At 48.1% G+C, this 25889-nt stretch overlaps 2 protein-coding genes across 2 annotated transcripts in view; one reads left to right on the top strand and one right to left on the bottom strand.

Moving 5' to 3' along the window:
• Positions 1–10592, top strand: part of LOC144107498 (uncharacterized) — a 76894-nt gene extending 66302 nt beyond the window's left edge. Inside the window, exons 2-3 of the mRNA XM_077640524.1 lie at positions 6912–7231; positions 7596–10592. Of these exons, the coding sequence (XP_077496650.1) occupies positions 6915–7231; positions 7596–8157 (879 nt within the window). The 5' untranslated portion in view covers positions 6912–6914 and the 3' untranslated portion in view covers positions 8158–10592. The remainder of the gene's footprint in view (positions 1–6911; positions 7232–7595) is intronic.
• A 505-nt stretch (positions 10593–11097) lies between these two features.
• On the bottom strand, positions 11098–25154 carry LOC144108261 (solute carrier family 22 member 7-like). Its single transcript, XM_077641535.1, has 3 exons — positions 24977–25154; positions 12967–14050; positions 11098–11572 (listed from the first exon to the last, which is right to left on the bottom strand). Exons 1-3 carry the CDS (start codon positions 25152–25154, stop codon positions 11098–11100), a joined length of 1737 nt encoding a protein of 578 aa, XP_077497661.1.
• Positions 25155–25889: the final 735 nt, after the last annotated feature.

Here is a 25889-nt window from a genome sequence, read left to right as displayed (position 1 = left end):
CGATTTATTCTTCTAGAGTAATACATTGCAATATAGTATCACACTGTTCATATATAACGAATTATGGAACGGAATGCTGGACGAAGCAAAAAAACGTCAACATTGCCGTTGTTACAATACAGGCACAAACCAGTACAATAACCCAAGCCTGCGCACTTCGCAATGAAAAAGTGATGGCAGAAAAGGGATCACAATATGTATAAAAGGCGCTGAAAGTATTACTCAAGAAACGGAGGAAAGCTGAACAAAGGAACATAGTATTTCGGTTCCTAGCAATGCGCTTGGCTTCTATGTCTTTTTTTACACAAAGTAACAAGAACGCCACAGAGACGACCTAAATGTACCGGCACGTGGACCAGAGAAATTGTGCTGCAGGTAATAGTTTTTACACCCCAGGGAGGCATCTAATATACAGTCAACGGCAGCAGACCCAAAAGAAAACTGCAAGTTGAGGGCGTCACTGTCAGGCAGGGGCAGTGTGCAGGACAAGCGACGACTCAGAGTAAAGCAGGCCCAGCCTCCCCGATGGTGTGGAGCAGGGACGAGTCCATGTTCGTTTCACTTCAGTGCCCGCGGATGTCGTCCATGATGGTGTAAAACACCTCCACAGGTGTTTCGCCCATCCCATCTTCGTAGGATCTGCGCATGCGCATCTTCAGCTGCTCGGATACCGCAATCGCGGCCACCTGCGAGGAGAGAACATTCGGTCGTACTTAGGCCTACTGAACGGAAGGCAATAAAATGAAAGGCTTTCTTTGGTTTGGTTTATGGATTTTAAAGACCCAAAGCAACTCGGAATAAAAGGGGCGCTGTAGTGAAGAGCTCCGGACGCCGTAGTGAAGGGCTCCGGAAATATAATCCAACTGGGCTTCTTTAACCAGCACTCCCGTCACATAGTACACGGGCCTTTAGCACTTCTCCTTCATCGAAATGCGACCGCGACGGCCGGGATCAAACCCGCGTCTTTCGGGTCAGCAGCTGAGCACTGTCTTTCGGTCGAGGTGACTACGTATACATGATAGTCTCAGCCGGCTTGATTGCGTTCTTTCGAAAGCACCGTCCCACAGGACTGATGGATTATTAGCAGTCAAGGGAATGGAAAGAGGTGCTTGTTATGACATACATGCCGGAAACCAACAGTCACCGAAGCCGGAGAGCACAGGGGATGTAAATTGGTTTGTTGGAAAAGGAAATGGCGCAGTATTTGTCTTGTGTATCGGTGGAGAACTGAACCGCGCCGTAAGGGGAAGGGATAAAGGAGGGAGTGAAAGAAGGAAGAGGTGCTATAATGGAGGGCTCCGGAATAATTTCGACCACCTGGGCATCTTTAACGTGCACTGACATCCCAAAGCACACGGGTGCCTTTGCGTTTCACCCCATCGAAACGCTGCCTCTGCTGTCGGGTTCGAACCCGGGTACTCTGGATCAGTAGCCGAGCGCCCTAACCACGGAGCCACTGGCGGCGATGTATTTCTAATTTTGTAGTTTTATAAATGAGAGAATGAGTAATAAAAACAGAAGAGAAACCAAAAACAATAAAAAACAAGCGTCTGTTCCGTGGTGGGAAACCTGGGGTGACCCACATTCATCAGGCAGCCCTGAGCACTGGGGACGTATGGTAAGAGGCACACCAGCGCACATTCTTTCTGAATGCCCTGCCTACAGCGCCGAAAGGCAGTCTCTCTGCCGTACACTGGAGCATCTAGACCTGCGCCCACTGACGGAAACGAAGATTCTCTTCCACTGGCCGCGGCGGGCGTCGGCAGTGAAGGCCTCCAAGGCACTTCTCCGCTTTTTGAAGACTTCTGACCTGCACGACAGGCTGTGACTTTACTGAACGCTGTGACTACGCATAGTAGTGACTTTAATTTCCTGCAACAGTCTTTTCTCCTTCATCTTTTCTCCCCTCACTCCTTTCCCCCTGTGCAGGGTAGCAAACCGGCTATTTTTCTGGCTAACCTCCCTGCCTTTCCCCCTCCTCCTTGCCTGCCGGCATATAAATCACTCTAACACTGAGCTCTTTTGATAGGAGTCACACCGTGCACGCCCATACACATTTAAATCACTCACATGACTGTTCAGATGGGATGTCACTGTTTGGGAGGTCAGCGGCCGTGAATACAGGGTGAAGAGGGTTTTGGCTTCTGAAGGCTGTGGAATCGATGCTCCTGTGGCAACACTGTTGGTACCGATGAGCCGGAATATTGCGTACAATTATCAGGGTCGGAACGGAAAAGAATTTGAAATAAGTCACAATGTTCTTCTCCTTTGTTTACTTGATTCGTTACTTTTGTGAGCTTGGAAGCGTTGAATGGCTAGTCCATCCATCCATCCATCCATCTATCCATCCATCCATCCATCCATCCATCCATCCATCCATCCATCCATCCATCCATCCATCCATCCATCCATCCATCCATCCATCCATCCATCCATCCGTCCGTCCGTCCGTCCGTCCGTCCGTCCGTCCGTCCATCCATCCATCCATCCATCCATCCATCCACCAGTCCGTCCGTCCGTCCATCCATCCATCCATCCAAACAAGGAAAGGTCCATTAGACGGATTAGCCGTTAGCACAGCTAGAGTTGGAACCCGATAGCGCAGGGTGGCGAGGACAAGCGGGTATCACTGCAGTGGAGAGGCAAAGCGCTGAGGGTGAGGCGCCTGAACGCTGCGGCGCCGCGCGGTGAAGGGGAGACTGAATGGAGGCGCAGAGCGGAGGGGTCGGCGAGGCGCCGGGACACGACGCGAAAGGGTTCTTTAGTAGAGGCGCAGTGTGGGGAAAGGGAGGGGTTATTAATTAGCGTGGCGGGACAGCTACCGCTAGGTTGCTGCATTACGGCGCACAGCGTAAACGCTTGTAAGTTTTTTAGGCTTCTAGAAATTAGTCGACACGGGTTCATATGAGGCACAATTCAAGGGGTTCAAGTGCAAAGTCCTTTTAGTAGAAGGTCACCACTACTAATATAACAGTAAAAAATATCTGGTCTTGAAATGAACTTGCTAATTCAGAATTGTGGCTTGAAGAATACAGAGCAAGATTAAAAAAAAACATCTTTGGCAGTACGTCTAGCCTCATCGTTTAGGTAATATTGAGAATCTTATATAAGTGATATAGATAAAGAGCAGAGCAGCAATTGTCCCAAGTAACCGATCACTGGAGCGATGTAAACTGAAATTGTGGCGTCGCGGGTCATGGAAACACCGGTACCGAGAGCGCTGTACTTTCTCCATTCCTCTGTCTTGCTCCAGGTTGAGCAGCAGGTCATGGCCTGCAAATAATTGTTTTTTTTTTGTTGTCGCGCTGGTCGTTAATCAGTTGTGCTAATGTGCTTTAATTGCCACTTTAATAAAGTAATTCAATCTCGTATGTAACGTAACTGAAAATTACTGTGAAATTTATTTCTAATGATGTCTGCTAGAAGGAAGATGGCACAAACTCGGGAGTGGTCATTTCCCGCCGTACATACGCGTTGTGCCTCTTGCAAAGCAGGACAACGCTCACTCTTGCATGGGAGTTTTCAGTTATGACGTGACGCATTGCGTCTCCATTTGTCTTGATCACGTTTTTATTTACAGTTACGTCCGCATGAAAACTTAGGCACCTGACGCACATGATGAAGTTACCCGATTTTACTGACCTTCATCTTCACCAACACGTTGCGCCACATTCATAGTGCATTCGGCAGGTGGCGTCAGTGCAAAAAAAAAAGGAAGTCGCGTACGCGCGCTGTAATCATACCAAGCTAGAATCTCGTGCAAGAGCACCAAGCCCTGTTCTCAGCAGTCACAGAAGATAAATCTCACAATGGTGAGTCTTAGTCGTCCATCTATTTCTGCGTGTGTGTGTCTTTCGCACGTTGTCGATACGCTGCTTCGTAGCTGTGTGCCCGTAGCGTATGTCTGGCGATAAAGGACGTTTAATGAGTGGTTCTGCTCAACGCTAGCTCTAACCTCTATTTATGCTCGTCGACGCAGTTAAAGCGTCGTGCGGTTTGCGCCCACACGTTGTCATTAACGCCTGTCCTTGCCTAGAAGCTGCTGCTGTATGAAGACTGCGTAGTTATCGCTCTATCCTCTGGCAGCGGTCTTTCTCGATGAGGGTCGACTTGTCCTGCACATAGCTGCCCAGTTTCATGCTCCTCTTGTTTAGCAGAGTTACTATGACAGATTCTCAAAAGCGATCACTCGGCGGCTTGCTTATTCGTTGTTGCTGGGGCCTTCCTGGAAAACATTCTCTTTTCCAAGCAGGTGGGTGCGGGAACTCGGCTACAACGCATTGCGCTGTAGTCGTCCGACCCGTGGGGCATTCTTTGTAATACTACCTTTGCCAAGGGCGACGTTCTTGAATGCTGTTATCATTCTAGATTGAAACAGCGGTTTAGGAAGTAGAGCCAACGCAAACAGTGCTACTGGAACGAAATTATTAATAGGGCTGGTCCGTGTTTGCCCATTACAAGAGTGATAACGGAGAATGCAATGTTTTGTTTCATCGGCGTGGGCTTTTAGTCAACCTTACCTCTGTGGCGCCGACAGCAGTATCGTTCTCGCCTTAATGACGTAGGTTTTGCTCGAAACTTCTGTACATAGCGGTGTGGGCTCAGACAACGCGCTTTTTGTTCTTTTAAAGCATAGCAATATATTCCTGTTCATGCGTCGGCAGGAAGTGCCGTGCTTGAATTGAGACTGACATCGAACTCCTTCACAACTGCGTGGGCCACTCGATGTGAGCAGTGATTGGATGTGAACCATTTTACGTGGATCAATCAATGGGAACCGTCATCGTTCTAAAAATAGCAGTTATGTTCGAAACTTTAGCGCGTTTGGGCACTCACACGTTTACTCAAGCCTGTGTTTTAAGAACTATTTGAAGAGCAACCGCAGATTATATTCGTAGTCTTGTCCGATTCTTGTAAAGGCCCACTCACACTATTCCAAGTACGCGGCGAGTGAAGGCGATTCATGAGCCGAAAAATTAAGAGGACGTTCTCATCTGTTTAATCCTGCACCAGCGGAACTGCTGTTTCTAGCTCTCTCTCTGGATGGATTAATGTGTGGATAAGCGACACCTCATGGCAGTTCTCTGTATCACGAATTCGCGAAAGGAATGATAGTTTAGGCGTGTCTCGCATGTCCGCGTGCGTCTCCGCCCTGAGCCGTGTCCGACAGCCTCGTACCAGTTATTCGACTTTGCCGCCTTTATTGCTTGCCTTATAATTACTAAATATATAGCATGATGGCTAACAATCTGGGAGAAGATATGGCCTCGACTCTCCTAAGCAGCTAGATCTGTTATGGCCGTGCTGTAAGAGTTCCGATGGGTTGAGCAGGTTAGATTGCGGCTAGCCAACGTGTGGCGGCGGCGGTGGCTGTATAGATGTGACGTCAGAGACAATTTCTCTAATGTCGTAGCAGCGGAAAAAACGGGTTCGGGACCAATCACGCTCGACGGGCCGATTGGCGCTTCTGTCGGCGTCAAAGGCGGGAGAACATGCTTCATTGCATATGTTTGAAGACAACTCACTTTCACGTTCACTTCGCTTTCTTTATTTTCACTTCAGATATTACAAAACGTTTGCACAAACTGCAGGGCCAATAGCCGAAGCTAATATAGGCCCAATGTACACATTTGTTATTACAGCAACAGAAGATACGAATACGAAACTCGGTTATAAATGATCAGCTAACAAAGTATTAGTGAGCAACACTCAACCGCAGACATAAAAAGATTAAGAAACATAACCCTCAATCTTCAAAAATTAGAAGCGCTCAATAGAAAACAGGAAATTGTTAGCCATTTTGATTTCAAGTGGTACACTATCCCATATTTTCGCCTCGCAATATTGAATTAGGCGCTGACCATAGGCGTTTCTGGTTACAGGGTAATTAAAATTAGTATTGCTTGAATTTCTGCTATTCCTGTCAGGCAACACAAAAATATTAATTGAAAGTGGGTAATTATTTTGTATAATGCTATTTACTACCATTGCGATTCTCATTTTTATAACAGAGGAAACTTCAAAATCTGTAACCTATTGAACAAAGGAGCACTGGACTGACACCTGTTCGAGTATGTTATTATTCGCAATGCTATTTTCTCCACAGATAACTTGATTAATATAAGATCTGTATGTACTATCCCATGGCTCGCAGCAGTAGGTCAAATAACAATGAAAAGGAGAAAATAAATGATCTTCAGTGCAGAAAAATCCAGCAACCTCCGTGTTCTATATAGAATGTAACAAGCTGAAGCAAGCTTGGAGCACAGGGTATCAATATGTTTGTGGCAGTTAACGTTCTTATCTAAGGTTACGCCGAGGCGTTCAATGGCGTCAACTTGCTCAATTAAAATGTTATGGAGGCAAACATGTAATTGTGTATCTGTGAGATGCTTCACGGACTTTTCAGAACCGCCTCAAACTGCCAGGGTGCCTCCTGCAATACGTGCTGTGTAGATACGTTTTAGAGCAATAGAGCTTCACGATAGCGTTTTTTTTCGTGGCTAAAATGCGGCGATGTGTCTCTTGTCTCCAAAAAAGAAAACTATCGCGCCACCCAGTGGCCAATGAGAGTATTATGCTGGCATGGCACGACCGACTTCCTTGAGAGCGTCTACTTTGTGGCCGAATGATAGAAGTACAGGTAACATATTGCGCATTCAGGCCCAGGCAATATACACTGTGTAGCATGCTTCATCTGCTTGAGCGCTGTTAGTTAAGGTTGAATGTTTCAAGTGTGCTTGATATGCTATGATCTAGTTCTACACTGTTGTCATGTTTCTGCCCGAATGGATGGCTGCAAACTTACCTGGATTTTTTTGTTGCCCAGGCTTAGTGTGAGCTGACAGCAGAGTAGCCATGATTTTGCAAGTTGAGGTCGACATATGTATTTGTTTTCTAAATCTCCGCAGGCGATGAAAGGCCGATCATCTGCCGCCAAGCGCTTTTTGCTGCGTCGCTTGGCCGCGGATGAGATCGCACTCACCGAAAGGCGTTTCTGCGGCACGTCCTGGAGCGAAGCGCTTCTTCTAGACGTGTCCTCGACCAGGGAAGTTTCACACGACGCGCAAGGAGACCACGTGGAAAACAAGGCTGATGAGCAGCAGGAGTGGAAGCTCAGCCAGCCTTCACCGAGTGCGTCTTCTTCTGCCCCTGCGAACATGGAGGAGGATGGCACGCCCGCTTTCTCGAGCACGGCCGGCTTCTCTCAGTCGCCGAGGCTACACCAGTGGTGAGTGCAGCCCTCCTCTGACACCGTTGTAGTTTCTGAGGGTGAATTATTTTGGATTAGGGCACAAGACGGCAATGTACAACACCATTTACAGCTTACAAGATACCTCACACAGTATTCCTTCGATACACCTAATACGACACCACGCCACAAATGTGAAAAAAGCGGCGTTACATTTGCGTTGTCCGCTATTCTGCAGAATTATCGGCACCGCGCACTTATTAACGGCCGAGCTGGCCTTACGACATGCATTCACTGCAGAGCCACTGCCATGACTGCCGGAATGCAAATAGCAACACAGGCGCCTTAGGTCAGCGCTGTAACAGACAGCCAGAGAGTAATAGCAGGTTATTCTACTTTGCAGGTCTTCGATGTCCCTCGTCCAGCTGTCCATCGTCGTCGTGGCGCTCGCGGTGGCCATCGTGATCACCCTGCTGTTCAAGCTCCGGAACAAGGACAAGGGCGGACCGGAAGATGGCGACGACCACCGCATCTCGGGCTTCAGGGTCGACAGAGTTTCGAGGGACGCCATTTCTACGCCAATCACTCGGGGCTACCTCGTGTCGTTAGCGGCCGGCCTACAGCGCCATGGCCAAAGCGGCGGCGACCGTCAGAAGCAAGGCGCAGGGTTACCCGCCTTCACCCCTCGAAATGATGACGAGGTTAGGCCGTCGGCCAAAGAGAGCCCGCAAGCTGTCTCTCGTTTTTCTTCTCCCGGGAATGTTGTCTGGGGGAACGACGATGGTTTCGCACCAGGGCGTCTCCCGCTTCCCTCTCTGGGACCTGAGACTAAGCGGCGTGAAGCAGGGCGCCAGCATGACCCTGGTGCAACGCAAGAAAAGAAGGCATCTGCGGTAAAGAAAGGCGCACCGGGCGTTTCATCACCCACTTCGAATCAGGAAGAGAGCTTCCGCTTCGGCCGATAACAGTTCAATATTAGTGTGAATTGCGTGTGTGGTGCGGATCGGGCAATGAAGGGGTAAAACCGCTTCTTTCTGGTGGCTCTCACTGGGTCTCAAGTATGAACACGGTCTTACGGCAGTCAGAACATCACACGAGATGAGCAGCAGTTTCAGATTTTTCAAACGTTTTACGTCGGCATAAGAGAAGCAATTTTGAGCGCAAACAATGGCTTGGAATTTTAGGACTCAAAAACAAGTGTAGAGAGCAAGAGATAGAAGCGTTCTTTTTAAAAGCGTTTAACACGGACACCGCAGCTATTGCCGCAGCTGCAAATCAATTGCGAGTTAATGTGTGTTGTATGCGGTAGCTAGTGAAAATGAATGAGCTGTCTATTTAGGAACGGAGGCTCAAGGCCGTTTGTTGGGGAACAGGGTTTTTGAGGAAGGGAAAAGTAGGAGTCTATTGATACATGAGGGGATGGCATTGGTGGTCCAGCCAAGCTCTACACTGCTTTGTAGAGGCCACTTAGCATATTTGGTAATATCTTCTCAGATGCCTTTCGCTCCGGCTCTGGTCAGTGCACGAAATTCCTTGCCATCGGTGGTATGACCGTGCGTGGCGAGGAGGTCGTCGCGTCACTTGCGGAACTCTGAACAATTCCAAACTGGGTGGTACAGGTCAGCACGAAATATACAGCCGCAGTACGGGCACTTCATAACGTCTACATTGCCCCCTTGATGCCAGCGAGGGCCGGTAAGCCATTTACGGATGATGTTTTGCGTCTAGGCGGCATCGGCGATGATCTTATTAATGAAGATCTGCTCATGCCGCGTGAGAGCAGCTGAGGTAGCAAAGGTAACCCATTGGTATAACGACCGTAAGTCGAGCACGGCTCCTATGTTTGATACGCTCTAGTCTGCACGTTAAAACAACTAAGTTGTTGGACATATCTTTAAGGTGGTCGCTAACGGCGACGTATTCCAGCGGAGAAAAGAATGAGGTACTCTCCCGAGTCTCGCGTTGTGAGCGGACTGGTTCCCGTCGTCATCGCCCGTGCGTCCAATGATCCACTCGAGGCGGATGCGCACGTTGCGCGTTGTGATTGTTCTGATTATAGAAATCATCGGCTGTGCAATTGCGTGGGTCGAGAATGGTTTTTGGAGCTCACGCACGGCTTCATGTGAATCAAAGTGTATTCGCATTTTGCGCGACATGTCAGTTTGTAGCATGGATTGCCGGCCAGAACGTTTTCCACCTGGAGTAGAGCGCCGTATATAGCGAGCAGTTCCCCTTCCTCTATGCACTTATCTGGTGCACGAATAGTGCGGCATCCGCTGAAATTGAGATTGTCACCGCAGCGCCATGCCGTTTACATGGCGCCGTCTTTAAGGGATGAATCTAGGTAATATGTCCTCCTCATCTTGTTCTCTATCAGCTGCCGTGTGTCGATCTAGGTGGAGCCGTCCGCCGTATGGGCTTTGGGTGGAGCCGTACGTCTGTAGCGGCCGAGTTGTGGACGAATAAAATTTCTGCGCCATCTGTATGCCTGAGATAATATTGTTAAGTACTCATTTTCCCCCATATATTAATGGAATGGAATGAAATATCACTGAATTCTTGAATTCTTCGTTGTTGTTTGAAGAAAAAGTTTTCCAAGTTGGTTTATATGTTTCGGAGTGGTGGTAGGCCTGGAGATATCTCCCGAGATGCAGCTTTAATCCTCATGAGAGCTTCCCTCTGTTAAGATTTTAGTTGGCTTGTGATCATGGCTTTGCTTTCTCTGCAGTACACTTTTTTTATAGCAGTGGTCTTCTCTTGTTTTCATTCCCTCTCGACCTTTTTATCTGCTCATGTGACCTGACGTGCACAGCTTAAAAGTTCGCCTCTTTTGGATTTAAAAGCGGTCTGTCCATTCGTCCTGCTTATTCTTCTGCTCTGTTATTTCTTGCGCGGATTCCTGCAACCAATTATTTAGCTAAAACAATGACGTAATACTAGTGTGAATGACTTCAGTGAGCGCAATAAATACGCCTCCCAAAAGTGAACCTTTTTCGATAGCTTTGCTTAAGAAAGGAAGAATACAAAAGGGACGATAAATTCAGTTGTGGTCGGATTTCTTAATGGCAGGAACTAAGCCGCCAGGAACTACAATAGTAATCATTAGTGAATAATGGAACACACCTGCAGTGAACGTTTTGTTAATGAGACCTGCAGTAATGGGAGATGCAATGTGAGGAAACGATTTCAGTTTTGAGAAATGCACAAAGTCAGCTTAAGTTCACAGAGTTCAGAACTCTGCGAACTTTCGCTGCAATGGTGGGAGATAAAGGAATGGGGTTAACGTGACTGGTTATCCAAAGGGACTTAAGCGCGAAGGCTACTGGAAGCACTGAAATCATCACTGAAATTGTTAGCAATATCGCAAAGTTGGGGTATGTGTTTGAACTTATTATTGAGAGTGAAAGACGAGGAGCATCTTTATTCAGGAACTGTTTAATCAATTCCCAGTTTTCGTTGGGGTCAGTCTATTTACTGTAGGATATGTAACGCATTAGCGCTCTATTCTGGACGCGGCAGTGGTAGTTCTGAACCTCGTTCGTAAATAACTTTTCTTGTCTTGTTTAACGGCCGCAATAATCGTTGTGCAAATTATGTACGGTAGTTCGTTCGTTCTTTTGTACATGTCAACGTTAGACCTCAGATCGACATATATCTCGGCCAAAAAATTTCAGAGGTGGCCGTGACGAAATAGATTTATTCCAGAAGCACGACTATTTACAAGACAGAGTTACATGGCAGGCAATTGTGGCAAGCAGACACATTACACAGACAAGTCACAAGACATTCCTATAAAAAAGCCTAAACTGGACCTCACGACACAAGAGGCGTATTTAATATCGACGTATTACGGCTTATTTGGGCCGCGTATGTTTTACTTAGTTGGCATTCGGGAGTTTTCAGCACTAGGGCTTCCCCTTCCTCTCCTGCTTCCTCTTGCGTCTCCGCCTTGTCGTCGCGTCCGGGCTTTCCTGCCTGACCTTCACCTCTTCCTTGTCGTCCTCGGCTGCACGAGCGTCGAGGAGGCCGTAGCTCGTCTCGGGCAGCCCGTACATCGCGGCGACGCCGCTCAACAACGCCGAGCCCACAATGGCGAACTTGAGGTCCTCGCGGCCTGCATCTTCCAGCAGAGACAGCGCCGACGCGTTCACGCCGCCAAGGCGGCCCACGGCGTAGGCGCCGCAAAGCACGGCGCAGCGTAGCCCCGTGGGCAGCAGCTCGGCCATGTACAGGTAGGCGGACGGCACCAGGACGCGGGCGCAGCACTCGGCGAACACAAGCAGGACGTCGCCCACAAGGCGGGGCTTGGCGTAGATGGCGACGCTGCGCAGACAGCAGGTGGAGCCGAGCAGACACATGACAGCGAGGAGGAGCTGCAGCCTGCGTGGAGGAGTTCATCATGGGGAGTGTCTTTGTCCACGCAGTCTGTGAATTTACGCGAATGTTGCGAGTTTTGCAGCGCTGATGGTGCCAAGTATTTAAAACACTGCTGTTTGACGTGTGCATTTTTCAACAAGCTGCAACTGCAGTCATTCTGATATCAAGTGGTTTTCTTGCGCCAGTGTGAATGGTTTCCTTAGAAAGAGATACAAAAATTCATGTTTTTTTTTAGACTGGCGCTTTATGTATACCGCATAGGCTTTAGCGATATTAAGACTGTGGTGAAGTATGAGGGCTTAAAAGGCATACACCAAATCATCTAGCAATAAATATTTCTGGACCGCACTCGAACCAACCGCGCCTAGCTCATGCCTTTATTGGATTGCATATTTACTACCGACTCAACATTTCGCCTATGTGGAAGAAACGTGGAGGCTAACGAAAATGGCTCAAATTAAATTGAGGACAACGCACCGAGCTATGGAGAGGAGAATGATAGATGTAACGTTGAAGGACAGGAAGAGGGCAGAATAGGTCAGGGAGAAAACTGGGTTTATTGACATCCTATTAAAAATTAAGAGGATGAAATTGGCTGCATTAACAGGTACCTGCTATGCTATGACGGGGCAGATGTTTGCACGCATTACATTTTTTTCTCAATTCTGATTCCTATTCGGTTTTGGGTTGATGTATAGAAACTATGTTTCTCAAAATACGGTGGGCAGGTTGTGATCACATCAGAAGGTCACGTGACCTATCTCGCACAATCAGCGAATTACGCGATATCGGATATATGCGGGGCTTCGGCTAATGACAGCACGTGAGGTTGGATAAAAAATTAGCCCCAAGATCAGGGAGGTTATCACTGGCAAAATGCGGTCGTACTAGAAAGATTCGTTGATTGAACAGCAATCATTGAATCTGTCATATCAACAGGCGTCGGCAACATCGATGAAGCATATGGCCATGATGCCTTGGAAGCATCTGTCATTGAACCCTCACTTTTCCTTCTAAGCGCCTGCAGAACAATTAAATGGACCATCTACACTTGTGACCTAATGCAAGGTTCTGATAACCATTGGACCCAGACAGGCCTCCACGGAAAATTGAGTCTAGGCATGCTTAGAGCGAAAAGCTTATTTAGCGAGATTAGCCTAGATTTGTGGTATGGGGGCATATCAGTAATCAAAAGAGAGGTAATACAGTGGAGCAATGTAAAGGCGGGCGGTGACCATATCCAAGGTATGGGAAGGTGTTATGTAGCCGATACACAAGAACATTTCGCAAAACCTCATCGCTATGTGGACTTAACAGCAGGACCTGCTCAGTGCAGCACAGAAAGACGTCATATCAACGTGTTTCCTCCCCTGCCCAAGGAGACGAGCCAGACGAACATTAACACGTAAAAAGGCGCGGACAGTATGAGGGCCACGACTGCAGCCGTCGTTCCCTTGCGCATTCTTTTGGACCAGGCGATGCCGTAGATGCCCAGGACCATCATGAATGACGCAACAAGCACCATGATCAAGTAACGGCTCTTGAATTCTACTTTGGGTGCGGCGAAAACAGTGCCGTACGTGTAGCAGCTGGCTGCGCCACGGGAATGTTCCCAACTGATCCTCCGCACGGCTTGCTTGGCCACCACCCGGTTCATGTCGTTCATGTCGGCAGCCTTCAGCATGACAGCCTGAGCTTCGTCCCCTCTGGACGCCGCCAGGAGCCAATGTATGACACACGGTAGGTATTCGTAGAGCAGGATGAGACTAATCACAAAAATGGAACTGGCGCAGGCTGAGTTCACGAACCTCGCCACGAGATAGTACGTGTAGCTTCGCGATAAGCAGGTTGCCGTGGTGCTCGCTAGAAGCACCACAACGCCGGCGATGATGACGGCCTTGCGGCCTAGGTTGTCCGCAAAGTACCCTGCCAGGGGCACGACCAGAAGGGCGCCGCTCATGTAAACCACGTTGCCCAAGGACACCAGCCAAGACCTGTGGCAGACCAGATCCCAGAAGCTCCTCGCGGACTGCGCGGCGCGCGCTGGGTCGTAGCCCCAGGCGTCGCACTCGTAGGTCTCGGTGTTGTTGGGCTGCTGGCCGGGCTTTGCGTAGGCGAGGCACTCACTCGGATGCCCTTCTTCATCCAGTGGAATGCCGACGCTCTTCCATTTAGAAATGGACAGGTTTGCATAATTGGCTGGTGGCTGGCACCAGTGGTCCACGGGGCGTGTTACAAGAGCGAATGCGTGGTTGTGGCACTGCAGGACGATCAAGGCGACAATGGTGAAGCAGCATATGGGTCTCTGGAAATCGCCGTGGCCGTATAGAGCGGTAGCATTCTGCTGCTGGTGCAGGTCTCGTTCTGGTTCACAGCTTCGTCCCTGGGAGTCGCTCAGCGCTTGTTTCGTACTCGGCACCGTTGGGTCTTTTGTATCCGTCACGATGCTCGATGTCCCCTGGGGCGTCTTGGTAGGCGTGGCTGTTGCACGCACGTCGACCGATGCAAGATATTACAATATTTGGTTATGATCAGTGGGTTCAGCCTCAGGAACCGAACCAGGCGGCGCGAGTACGGCGATCTCGTGCTCGAGCTGCATGCGCGAGAATTGCTGATGATGGTTCACGTGCCAGCTTCAAAGGAGAGGTCAAATATGCTAATTACGGGAGCCGTAGAAATTTGGAAGATACTGAAAAAAATCTGAATGGCACTCGCTTAGCTGACCCAGAAGAAATGAGCGGTCATCGTTGCGAGCTACCCTCAATCACGACATACCAATTTCTTTCTAATTTGTTTCAATTTTAGTTTGTGACATCTTCGTTCTCGTTATCTATAATTAACGCTGCGTCATCTGTCATTCTCTTGTTTACGTTCACAGATCCCTCGGAGTGCTCGTGCTACTGCTGCCGCAGCGGCGAAGCGTTAAAGCGATGCGCCACTGCCCTGCGGTGGCAGGTGCTGCCATCAGTGTGTCTCGTGCGACCCATGTTGCTCTTTCCGAGCAACTTCTCGCGACCAATCATTAATTTAACTGCTACCTGCCCGCGAGTGGCTACACTTGGCGCGACAATCCTCCGAACGTAACTGAACTTCCACCCGAACTTACCCCAGTAACTCGGGTAAGCTCGGGTTAGTTCGGATAACGGAACTGTACAAGACAACAATCTTGCTATGCGTTGGTACTTCTGGAGAGCTGCTTTCGCGCCAATACATCTACTTAGGGCAGGTAGTGACCGCAGATTCGAAACACGAGAGTGGAATAGCTTCATGAATAAAAATGCGGTGGAGTACATTTGGCTTGTTCTCTCAGATCATGAATGGCAGTTTGCCAGTAACCTTCAAGACAAAAAATGACGACATTTTAACGTAGTTTAACCAGGCAGACGTGCAAAAGCACGTGTATAGCCTGATGGGATCATGGTTTCGCTTTGATGGGTCGTCGACACCTCTGACAACGATATTACACTCGGGTGAACCTCCCTTCGAGGTTAGGCTGGTTAGAACTTGTTTGCTCTGCACATGGAAGTTGACGAAGAAGACGATGTGAAATGCACAGCGCTGCCTTACGAAAATTAGAATCTACCGTTTCCCAGGTCGTGGTTATGACAGACTCTCTGTCCATTTGCTCTTCCTTATCCTCACCCACTGACTCTCGGCCATTACGCCTCTTTAAGTTCCTGATTCCGCTGCATCTAAATTCGGTAAGGTTGCTTTGGGTACCAGGTCACATGGGCTTTCACTTAAATGAGGTTGCAGATTCCTTAGCAAGAGCCTCTCTCAGCGGCCCAATTGTTACTGTCCTACCATCGTGTGCATATACAGCTGCGGTGAGGTTTCGCAGCTACACAATATTTCAGGAATTTGCTGCCTCGGCTCTTACATCATCTCCCGAATATCAGCATCTTCTGCATCCTTGGAGTAGCAAAGACTGGCGCTCACGCAGACTAGAGGTCTCTTTCACGCGTTTGCGTTGCCGGGTTCCCCTTCTAAATTTCTACCTTCACAGATCTGGACTGGCAGGTTCCCCACTGTGCCCTTTTTGTGCCGAACCTGAGACAATGGATCACTTCCTGCTGTTCTGCCGCCGCTTTTCTCATTTGAGGAAGCGTCTTTTGCAAATTCCATTTCATCAACTGGGCTTGCCTGTGTCTTCCGCGGTTGTTCTTTCCATTGGCGCTTCTTTGCTTGGACGAAGCGACAGGAGTGTGCGCTCTGCTGTGCAAAATTTTCTTCAAGAAACGCAGCGACTCCCATTCTAATTTTTTTTTCCCGATCTCAGTCAGTAAGACATTGCAACATTACAGGCATTGTGTACTATTATGCACATTAAGCAATTGTCCCGTCTTCGATCTCCAAGTTAACTGAATCGCTTTCCTTCCCTCTTCCAATCTATCAGACTACATACTATTTCCACTGCTTTTCCCGTCAAAAATTTCCTGTATCCAGTAATTAACCGCCTGTGTCTTGGCCACTCCCCCGTAGTGGGTATGTGCCAGCAACGTTTGAGGCCTTCCTTCCTTCCTTCCTTCTGCTCTGCTGGGAACGATCGGCTAAGTTTCGGGTGGCTGATTGTGGCATTTTCTCTCTGCGTCTTTGCGCGGTAAGGCGGTAAGCCCGGACTATGTCCACCCAGTCTCCCGGCCAAAGGAGTTCCCTCTGGTCGGCTTCTCTGTCAACTGATCTCCTACCGTTGGAAGCTTTTTTGCGCAGTGCTGTCGGCAGTATCCCTGTCGCGCTGGTGCCTAAGGATGGTGGTGCTATCAGGATGAACAACCCTGGTGTTGTTCGGGCTGCTCTCCAGTCGACGACTTCTCATTATGAGTAAATCTCAGAGGTTCGCCAGTTTGGACGCGGTGGGATTCTGTGCAGATCGCCAGACCTTGCCTGTGTAAGAGATTTACTAAACTCCTCATCCTTTGCCTCCCTTCGGGTAAGTTCTTTCATCCCTTCTCATCTGGCGTGCACGAAAGGTATTGTACGAGGCGTAGACTCTTCCCTGTCTCCGGCAGAGACTCTTGAGCTTCTGTTGGCTGCAGGTGTTGTTGCTGTGCACCGCTGTAGCCGGGATGTAAACAACGTGCGGATGCCCACTGAATCAGTGATTGCTACCTTTGCCGGCACTTCCTGCCCCTCTGAAATCAAGGCATGGCCTCTAGTTTTTCGGGTAGACCCATTATTATCTCGGCCTCTGCAGTGTAACAACTGCTGGCGCTATGGACATAGCGCTGGCGGTTGCAAATCCAACTTCAGGTGTTGCAACTGTGGGGATGGTCATTCAACAAGCACCTGCACTGAGAAGAATCAGAAGTGTTGCCTTTGCGGTGGTGCGCACTCTGCAAACTACTCAAATTGTCCCTCTCGAGCTCAGGAAATTCAAATTCTGGAAATAATTGACAGGAAACGCTGTTCGCGCCGTGACGCTATTTCAGAGGTCAAAAAACGTGCCCACGGTTATGCTGGTGTGACCGCTCGGCAAGGTGTCATGTTAGACTCAACGCTGTCCCAGGCAATTGCGGCTGCTGTGGAGGCTTCGATGTCTAAAATGGTAGAAAAGATTGTCGCAAGTGTCTCGGAGTGCTTTACAAATGTTCTAGCGACTCAGATTACACATGCCGTGCAGGCTAGTTTGGCACCTCTTTCGACAACAATTCCCTCTCCTCTTATCCGGTCTCAAATTCCAGTAGCATCACAACCCCAGGAACAAACTTGTCACTTCCGCTGTACCTACCTCGGGTACTTCGAGGGATGTTGATGTAATGTATGATTCCGAGATGGTGGAGCCTGATGCGCGGCTTCTTAAGCGCAGTGGGTCCCCCATGTCTCATTCGTTGTCTTCTCAGGGCACCCAGCCCAAATCAAAGAAGAAGCAGCTTGGCACTAAACCCAAGGATACCATTTTGGAGCAGGCAGTTGCTGCGGCTAGACTTTCGCAACCATAGCGTCGTTGCGAGTTCTGCAGTGGATTTGTCGCTCTATTCTTTCCGCTTCCACAGATTTACACTGCCTTTCTACTCAGCTTAATCCGGGTGTCATAATTCTGCAAGAAACGTGGCTTTCAACCGACAAACATTTTCATATCAAAAATTACCGGTCATTTCGCCTAGACCGCCAGTCAAGAGGCGGGGGTTTACTAACTTTAGTCTCTTCAAAATTTTGCCACAGGGCTGTGGTATCTTTTCAACAAATGTCTCCAGACTGTGAGATTTTGGCAATAGACTTTGTACTTCCTGGGTGCTCTCAATTTGCAATAGCAAATTGTTATTTCCCCAATGGAGTCCAGGATGTTAGACCTCTGGATTTTTTACTCGTAAACTGTAAAAACCCAGTTCTCGTGGCTGGGGACTTCAATTCTCACCATGTGTCTTGGGGTTTTAGGACTAATTCATGAGGCAAGCGCCTTTGGGACTGGGTTTCTGATCACAACCTGATGTGCTTAAATTCAGGATCGGCCACTTATCTTCGCTCACACACTCAATCTGTTTTAGATCTCACGTTCATTAGTCCTGGAATTGGCGTAACGAATTGGTCGACAGTTGATAGCGGCACTTCAAGTGATCATATACCTATTCATTTTGATATCATATGTCGTGTTACTCCGGCGTCTTCTCAGTTGCGGTCACATGTAAATTATGACACATTTCAGACGGCGTTGCGCTCTGCCCTTGCTCCAGTGTCTAACATCGCCGAGGTCCACCAGTCAGCAAGCATATGTCTGGCTATTGAGGAAAGCCGTAAAAAGTCGGAGTTCCTGGTGAGGCCAACAAAAGGGAATTCTTCTAACTGGTGGAATGCGGACTGTACAAGAGATTACAGGCGGAGGAAGGCAGCATGGAAAAAGCTTCTTCATAACCAATGCCCGAATAACTGGAGTGATTATAAATTTATTGCAGCCACCTTTAAACGCACAGTTTCTCGCGCAAAGGAAAAATATGACTCAGAACACTTCGATTATCTTTCAAAGGCGGGCAACCGACGTGCACTATTCGGTTTTCTACGGTCTAGGAAACAGCTCATGTCCTCTCATAATTTTCAGTCATTAGTTATGTCACCTGTAGAAGCTATCCAGGCGGTTGAATTAATAGCCACAGGCCTACAAACGCGGTTCTCGTCTTTACTACCTATGCGACCATTGTTGTTTGCACCAGTCGTACCAAATGATAATGCCTCACAAGTAAATCTATCAGAGCTTTCATAAGTTGTCCAGAGATTGCCAGCTGCTGCTCCTGGCCCTGATGGTGTTACCACAAAGATGCTCAAGATTCTATTTGAAGAGTCTCCCAACTCCTTATTGCACTTAATAAACTACTCTCTCAAACACGCTTGGATACCTTCTGAGTGGAAGCTGTCCAAGGTGATCCCTTTACTTAAAATCAGAGTGGAGGCTATGAATTGGATAATATTAGGCCAATTTCTTTAACATCAAACGTGGTAAAGTTGATAGAAAGGTTGTTACTAATTCGGGTGTCAGCCATTGTGGACCGCAAAAGTATACTCAGCCCGTGCCAACTCGGTTTCCGTCCACGGTGTTCGATATGGAATGTACATGCTGATCTTGAGAGCAGAATTCTCCTTGCTCGTCGTCAACGCCTGGTCGCGGCTTTGGTTACGTTAGATGTCGCCAAAGCTTACGACAGTGTAGAACACTCCATCCTGATACATAGGCTACAGTCTCTTCAATTTCCAGATTATATAGTAGCATGGATATCTGCATTTCTTCATAACAGGGAATTCTTTTGCATCCATAATGGTGTTCATTCAGAGAGGTATAGACAAACGCGAGGTGTACCGCAAGGAGCTGTTCTTTCTCCTGTGCTCTTTAATATTCTGTTAAGCTCAATTCCTATCCACCGCCATGTACGCACTTACGTCTATGCGGACGACATTGCGTTTTTTGCTGCTGCGCCGGATATACATTCTCTGTATGGTCTGTTGCAGTCATATTTGAACACACTTGAGCACTGGTTGAGCGCATTACACCTGAAGTTAAATGTTGGCAAGTGCGCTACTCTTGTTTTCCCTCTATTCACTCCTGTAGTGGTCTCTCTCACTTGCCAGTTTAAAATAATACCGCAGGTTCAATCCCTAAAATACCTAGGGGTCATTTATGACAACAAACTCACCTGGCGACCTCACATTGACCATGTCGCGGCGAAAGGGGCTCGTGCCGTGGGCATGTTACGGAGATTATGTCATCACCGGTACGGCATGCGCAGAGATGCGCTATTAATGATCTACATATTGTATGTCAGGCCAATTTTAGAATTTGGATCAGTGTTGTTTTCAGGCTCGGCTACATATAAACTTCGCCCTCTCGTCCTTTTAGAGAGGGAAGCACTTCGCATGTGCCTCGGCCTTCCAAAATTAGTGGCTATCAATGTGCTGTACCTTGAAGCCCGCATTCCGTCTCTCTTATCACGACTTCAATTTTTAACTGTGCAAATTTACCTCAGGATCTATGAATCCCATTTCCACCGTTCCCAAAGCATTTTCTGTTCTCAGCCGACCTCCTTTTTTGGTGTCCCCTGGTCTCGTTTCAATTCCCCTCAGGTAGTGTTTGTGCAAAGATTACTTCAGCCTTTAGATGTAAACATTTATGATATCCTTCCTGCGCTTCGGAATGGGCCCACTATCCACATTGTTTTCGACGACATATTCCCAAAAAATGCAAAACTTTTGCCACCGAGTATTCTAAATGGTCTTCTAGAAGATCATCTGAGGACCCTACCAACAAATATAGCAATAGCCACTAATGCATCGCAATGCAATGAAAAAGCAGGTGTGGGAATATTTTGCTCGCATTTAGACTGGTCCTTTTCTCTGCGCCTTCCAGATTTCACCCCTATTTATCAAGCAGAGTTTCTAGCAGTTGTACTTGCTCTACGCAAGCTAGACCCCTCTATTACAGCAGTTGCAGTAATTACTGATTCTTTATCTTTGTGTTCGTCCCTCGCTGCACAGGTTGACGGTCCCATTTTATCAACTTTCTTATCCCTACTTCCTCCGCATTTGAGCCTTGTTCATTTAGTATGGGTTCCCGGCCACAGCAGTGTGACAGTAAATGAGATTGCTGATAATCTCGCAAAGGCTTCCCTCAGCCGCCCCGTGTTGCCAATCATCCCGGCTACAGAATACATTACAGCATCTAGATTTCGGCGACGTGCGTTTTTAAGCACGCAAGACACATCACTTTTAACATCGGCGGATTATGAGCACCTTAAATATTATTGGAACAGGAAAATTTGTTGCTCTCGGCAGCTTGAAGTATCACTGACGAGGCTACGCTGCCGCATCCCCCCTCTAAATTTCTATTTACACAAGTCGGGTTAGGCGCTCTCTCCCCTTTGTGCATTTTGCCGTGAGCCAGAATCTATTGAACATTTTTGGCTGTATTGTCGCCGATTCAACTCACTGAGAAAAAGGTTGCTGGAGGAGCCCTTGCAGCATCTTGGCCTTAGTTTGAGCAGCCCGCTCTTGCTATCATTTGGCGCCACCACATTTGGGTTCAGCCACAGATCTGTTTGCACCGCTGTTCAAAATTTCCTGATAGAATCTCACCGACTGCCTTGCTAAGTGTACCAACCTTTTCTTTTCTATCAATTATTACATTTTGACTAAACCATTAATATTTAATCACTCTCTTTATTATTATTCTTAAAATTTTAAAATCAAAACACTCATCCCTTTTCTGTTCATGACGAAAAATTCACCGGTGTTGCGCTCCCACGTGCTTTTCCTTTTTGTTAACTGCGTTCCGGTGAATAGCCACCCGATTCTTGGCCGATCCCCCAGTGTGGGTATGTGCCATCTTTTGATAGGCTAACAACAACAACAACAACACAGCGCAGTTTCTTGTCCGTGAATGCGTTTGTTTCCGCAATGCATCCTGGCCAATCCTCTGCCTTGGGTATGTATCATTAAGCCTGAGGACGTCATCGTCATCAACACGAGGCGTGTTCGGCAGCGGCGATAGCATAGTGCTGTCGTGCTTTTTCGGTTGTGTTCTCGTGCACATTTTTATTTGAAGCCACTTTCTTAAACAATGCGATTTTAAATGCATTTCAACGTTTCATACAAAGCAAATAATTCTAATATATGGTTGGCTTATAATGGCCTCAGTCGTTTATGCGCCATGAAATGGGATGCAATATTATACAGTACAGCGCTTAAGTCTTTCGTCCTTCGAACTGCTGCATGGGTATGTTCCGAAATTTTCCACAAAACAATTCACCCCGCCAGCGAACATTAGCTCTCAGACAAGGTTACTAGACCTCAAGGGGCGTGGTGCAGAGGCTTAAGAAAACTTTGTGCAAGCCGAAAAAGAATGAAAACGCCGCTACAATGAGTCATAGGGTGATGCCAAGTAGTACTAGAGGGCCCGTCACTAGTCACTTTCTATGTTCTTCGTGCCACCTTACACCCTGCCAATACCTCTTCCAGGGCCCAAAGAATTGTTCACTCGAGTCAAATGAAGGCATTTCGTCCACCATACGTCAACCAAGCCCTGGTGAACTTACAAGCTACGCCGCTTATCGCGACACTTAAATATGCAGAGGGTGAAAATGGCGACACAGAATTATCCGCTACGCAACCAAGTGAGCCTGTGCAAAGTTAGATTTAACAGAGAACTCTCCCCTGAAGCATCTGAGGTAATCGCAGAGGAGCCTCATGCTTCCAATCGACCTCATCGTCGTATTCTACGAGAGCTGATGTGGCAGAGCAAGAGAAGTCCTTTGAAGAGAGACGGAATGTTAGGCATGCGCCCCTGCTGACCTCTTCCTTCTGTCGCGTCCCGCCATCTGTGCCGCTCAGCTACAGATAGCTACAACGAGGAGCAATCTCGCAACTCTAGACCTATTGGAGGCGCTAGCCGTGTAACGCCGATGCGTGGTATGACCCCGGCATGACAGCCATTAAAAGCACAGGGAGAACGCTGTTTTGATACCCTGGACTGAATTCCGATACAGAGCGACTAGTGAGCTCAAGTTCAGCTTGTGCATAGGCTTCGGCGATGCCACCAGCACAGATACCGTTGGCGTGGCCAGCCACCGGGAATAAGTGGAACAGACTGCACGCAGAATTTGCAGGCCCGCTGGGAGGACAAATGGTCTTAGTCGTCGTAGACTCAGAAACGAAATGGATAAAAGCAATTCCGATGAAAATTGCCACTTCACAAACAACGGCTGAAGCATTAGGAGCAATTTTTGCACGGTTTGACCTTACAAAAACCTTCGTTTCTGATAACAGACTAAAAATTGTGGGTAAAGTTTCTCGCGAATTTCTGGCACGGAACAACGCGAAACAACTCACAACAGCCCCTTATCATCACCAATCGAACTGGTTAGCCGAGCGAGATGTGCGTACTCTCAAGGAAGGGTTGAAGAAAAACCCAGGAGCAGACATCAAGATGCGTATAGCTCGGTTTTTATGCCGATACCGCCAAACGCCTGTCAAGGATGGCAGATCCCCTTCAGAACACTTATTGGGGGTACGAAATAAGGGCAAAGCTGGACTGCATCACGCCAGATGAGAAGTTGAACGAAATCCCACCAATACTTGGTGGGTCTACGCTTGAGGCAGGTGACCTAGTCTGGATGCGAGATTTTCGAACAAGTCGCAGGGGGCTACCAGGAGTAATGCGAGATCAACTAGGGTCGAGGATTGTAACTTTATTCAGGGGAAGTAATTCAGCAGCTACACTTTGGCTAGGTAAAACGTCGGGCTGAATCAGTTTCGCTCGACCCCTATAAAGGGTACTCCGATCATGTCGCTAGGTAGTCTGGAAGCGGCCGGTACCGATTGCCTGCCACCGTTGCGAAGATCAACCCTACAGCGACAGCCACCTGTACGCCTGGACTTGTAAGAGAGGGAGAGGTGAAATATCTACAACTTCATCATCTTAATCGTGCCTTCATCCGCAATGTGATCGTCATCGTGCCACCTCAATGGCTGGGTATAAAAACAGAGCCTGCAATAAAGCATTCGTTCTTGTTGCGTTATGCGAGACTGATGTCAGTGTCTCTCAGCCATAGTGCGACATTGTCGTTTTCAATCTCATATCCTATTTGCTTATGTGCCACGAATTACAACATAGCACAGTATAGGACGCGCGAAATTGCACCTGCCGTTAATGGGCAATCTGTGTGCGGCATGCGAGCTCAGCGGCTAAGAAAGAGGAAAAAGCTACACATGTCTTCAGGGAGAAGACGAAGCTCCTCAGCAGCTGGTCCATAGAGGAATACCCCATCATGCGGTGCTTTCCAGCGATGCCTCCCGTCAGCTGCCAAAAAGCTGAAGTTGGAATCTTTTCGCAGGATTTGGCATGAAGCTATTCTCAACGCATCCCAGATTATATTGCTATATTATTTGCGGAATTTTTGGCTCTTGGAATCACCCTGCACAAAATTCCATGTCATGTGTTTCACGTTGTTATCCTCGCTGATTTTTTGTCGGTTTAGCCTCACTTGAAACTTCACCAAAAGATTTTTTGAGCCGTGTCCCGCTATTTTTTGTCCCATGCACTTTGAAGGAAGTCAGTTTTGTCTGGGTCCCCGGCCATGCAGGTATTCATTCAAAGGAGGTGGCTGATTACTTAGCAAGGTCGGCTCTTGACGGGTCAGTGACACATCCCGTCGCGACATTCAGCCTGCCGGCGATTTCCAGGTTTCAGCGGCTCCAACACCCAGCAGCCAGGTTAAGCGATCCCTTACTTAAGCGATCCCTCAGCACTTCGCATATATTTGGAAAGTCCTTTCGTGTAAAACCAGGCTGTGTGAGGTATCAATGACGCGGTTGCGGTGCAGGATTCCCAGTTTGAAATTATATGTGTGCAGACGTGGGTGGACACCGACAAACCTATGTGACGCATGCGGAGAAGTTGAATCTGTAGACCATTTTCTCCTTTAATGTCCAAAGTTCGCACTTCAGAGAAATATTTATCTGGAGGTCCCTCTCTCCAAATTAGGGCTGCCGTTATCTCTGCCAGTGTTATTATCGTTCTGTGCGAGCGCAAAAATATTTGCATTGGGTTCAATTTGTGGAATTCTTCATGACTACATAATTGCAACTGTAGGTTGATTTGCTAGCTGTTTTTAAATTCTTCGAGCTCTTATTTTTTCATAAAATGCTGCCTGTTATTTTGCCTTAAATTTTCTTCTGTCGTTTTTTACTGGCGGATTTTTTAAAATTCACGCCTGGTGGTAAAATTTTGTCGTAATCTCCTACGGCAATTTGCTTGTTTGTGCCACTCCACCTTGGCCAATCCCCCCATGTGGGTATGTGCCATGTTTTAAGAGGAAGAAGAAGAAGATAGTCCAGACGTACCGCCTGTGCTTGTCTAAAACATCTACTAAAATTACTCTTCAGCGAAAACGCGAAGTCGATTGAGCAGGAAATCCCGAGGAAGCCCACCTGAAAGCCCATGGACAAGAGTGAGAGGCGAGTTGGAGGTGAGGCCATTGGCGTGGACGCCAAGAGCATCTTGGAACCGCTGGCTGCTTTCTCCACGAAGTGTGCTGATGAGAGGATGGGAGAGAGCGAAGAGTCTCGACCGGGCTGCGAAGCAGGTAGTGTACACCGCACGCACCATGACGAGGGCGATGGGTCTAAACCCAAGGATAGCTCAAGACCTCATCGTACCACCTTGCCCGGCACTCACGTTCGCAGCGACGACGAAGCTGTTGATGAAGAGGTAGGAATGGCACGACAGCTTCCGAAGTCGAGCACGTCTAATGAAACTCCACCAAAAGTAAAAACGAAGCGACAACTAGATGAAGGCGGTCGTACTCGGAACAGCACCAACTCGGGTCATAGCGTGCCGGCTCCTCCTGTGGCTGGTGGCGCCCAAAGATCAAAAGCCCGACACAACGAAGATAACAAAGCCCTGTCTTCGGACCATCAGGCTCCCCCCACAGGCGAGGCGAGTAAAAGCAAAATGAAGCAACAGATGACGAAAGGAAGTGCTTCTACTAAGCCTACAATACGCACACCTGCTAATGGCTCTTTACAAAATCTCAAGGGCAATTCTCCAACTTCACTACCAAAAGTCACGAAGAAAACAGTCGCGACAACGTTTATTCAACAGCGGGATAGAAACGCGGCCGGCGAGAATGCAGAGAAGCCGGTTGACGGTGGTTGGCTAAACATTTTTGTAAGTATGTTGCACTCATTCTCCGAAACCCTCAAATCTGAACTGGTCGTCTAGAAATGGCAGCCAGCATTGGCAGCCAATAGTTCGTGAACAAGCAGCTTGGTTAGGGGCCGGCGAGGGAGACCTTTGTCCTATTGTGAACGATACTTGGCTGATAATTTTCATCACCTGTTA

This window comes from Amblyomma americanum, chromosome 10, assembly GCF_052857255.1.
Source record: "Amblyomma americanum isolate KBUSLIRL-KWMA chromosome 10, ASM5285725v1, whole genome shotgun sequence".
Lineage (NCBI taxonomy): Eukaryota > Metazoa > Arthropoda > Arachnida > Ixodida > Ixodidae > Amblyomma > Amblyomma americanum.
This window is presented reverse-complemented; position numbering and strand designations above follow the sequence as displayed.

Coding starts and splice junctions, on each gene's coding strand:
- LOC144108261 (XM_077641535.1), bottom strand. CDS start 25,154: ATGGTGCGTGCGGTGTACACTACCTGCTTCGCAGCCCGGTCGAGACTC. Junction 14,051..24,976: donor TCTTGTCCATGGGCTTTCAG/GTGGGCTTCCTC, acceptor TGCGTGCAACAG/CCACGCCTACCAAGACGCCC. Junction 11,573..12,966: donor GCGCCTTTTTACGTGTTAAT/GTTCGTCTGGCT, acceptor TCCTCCACGCAG/GCTGCAGCTCCTCCTCGCTG.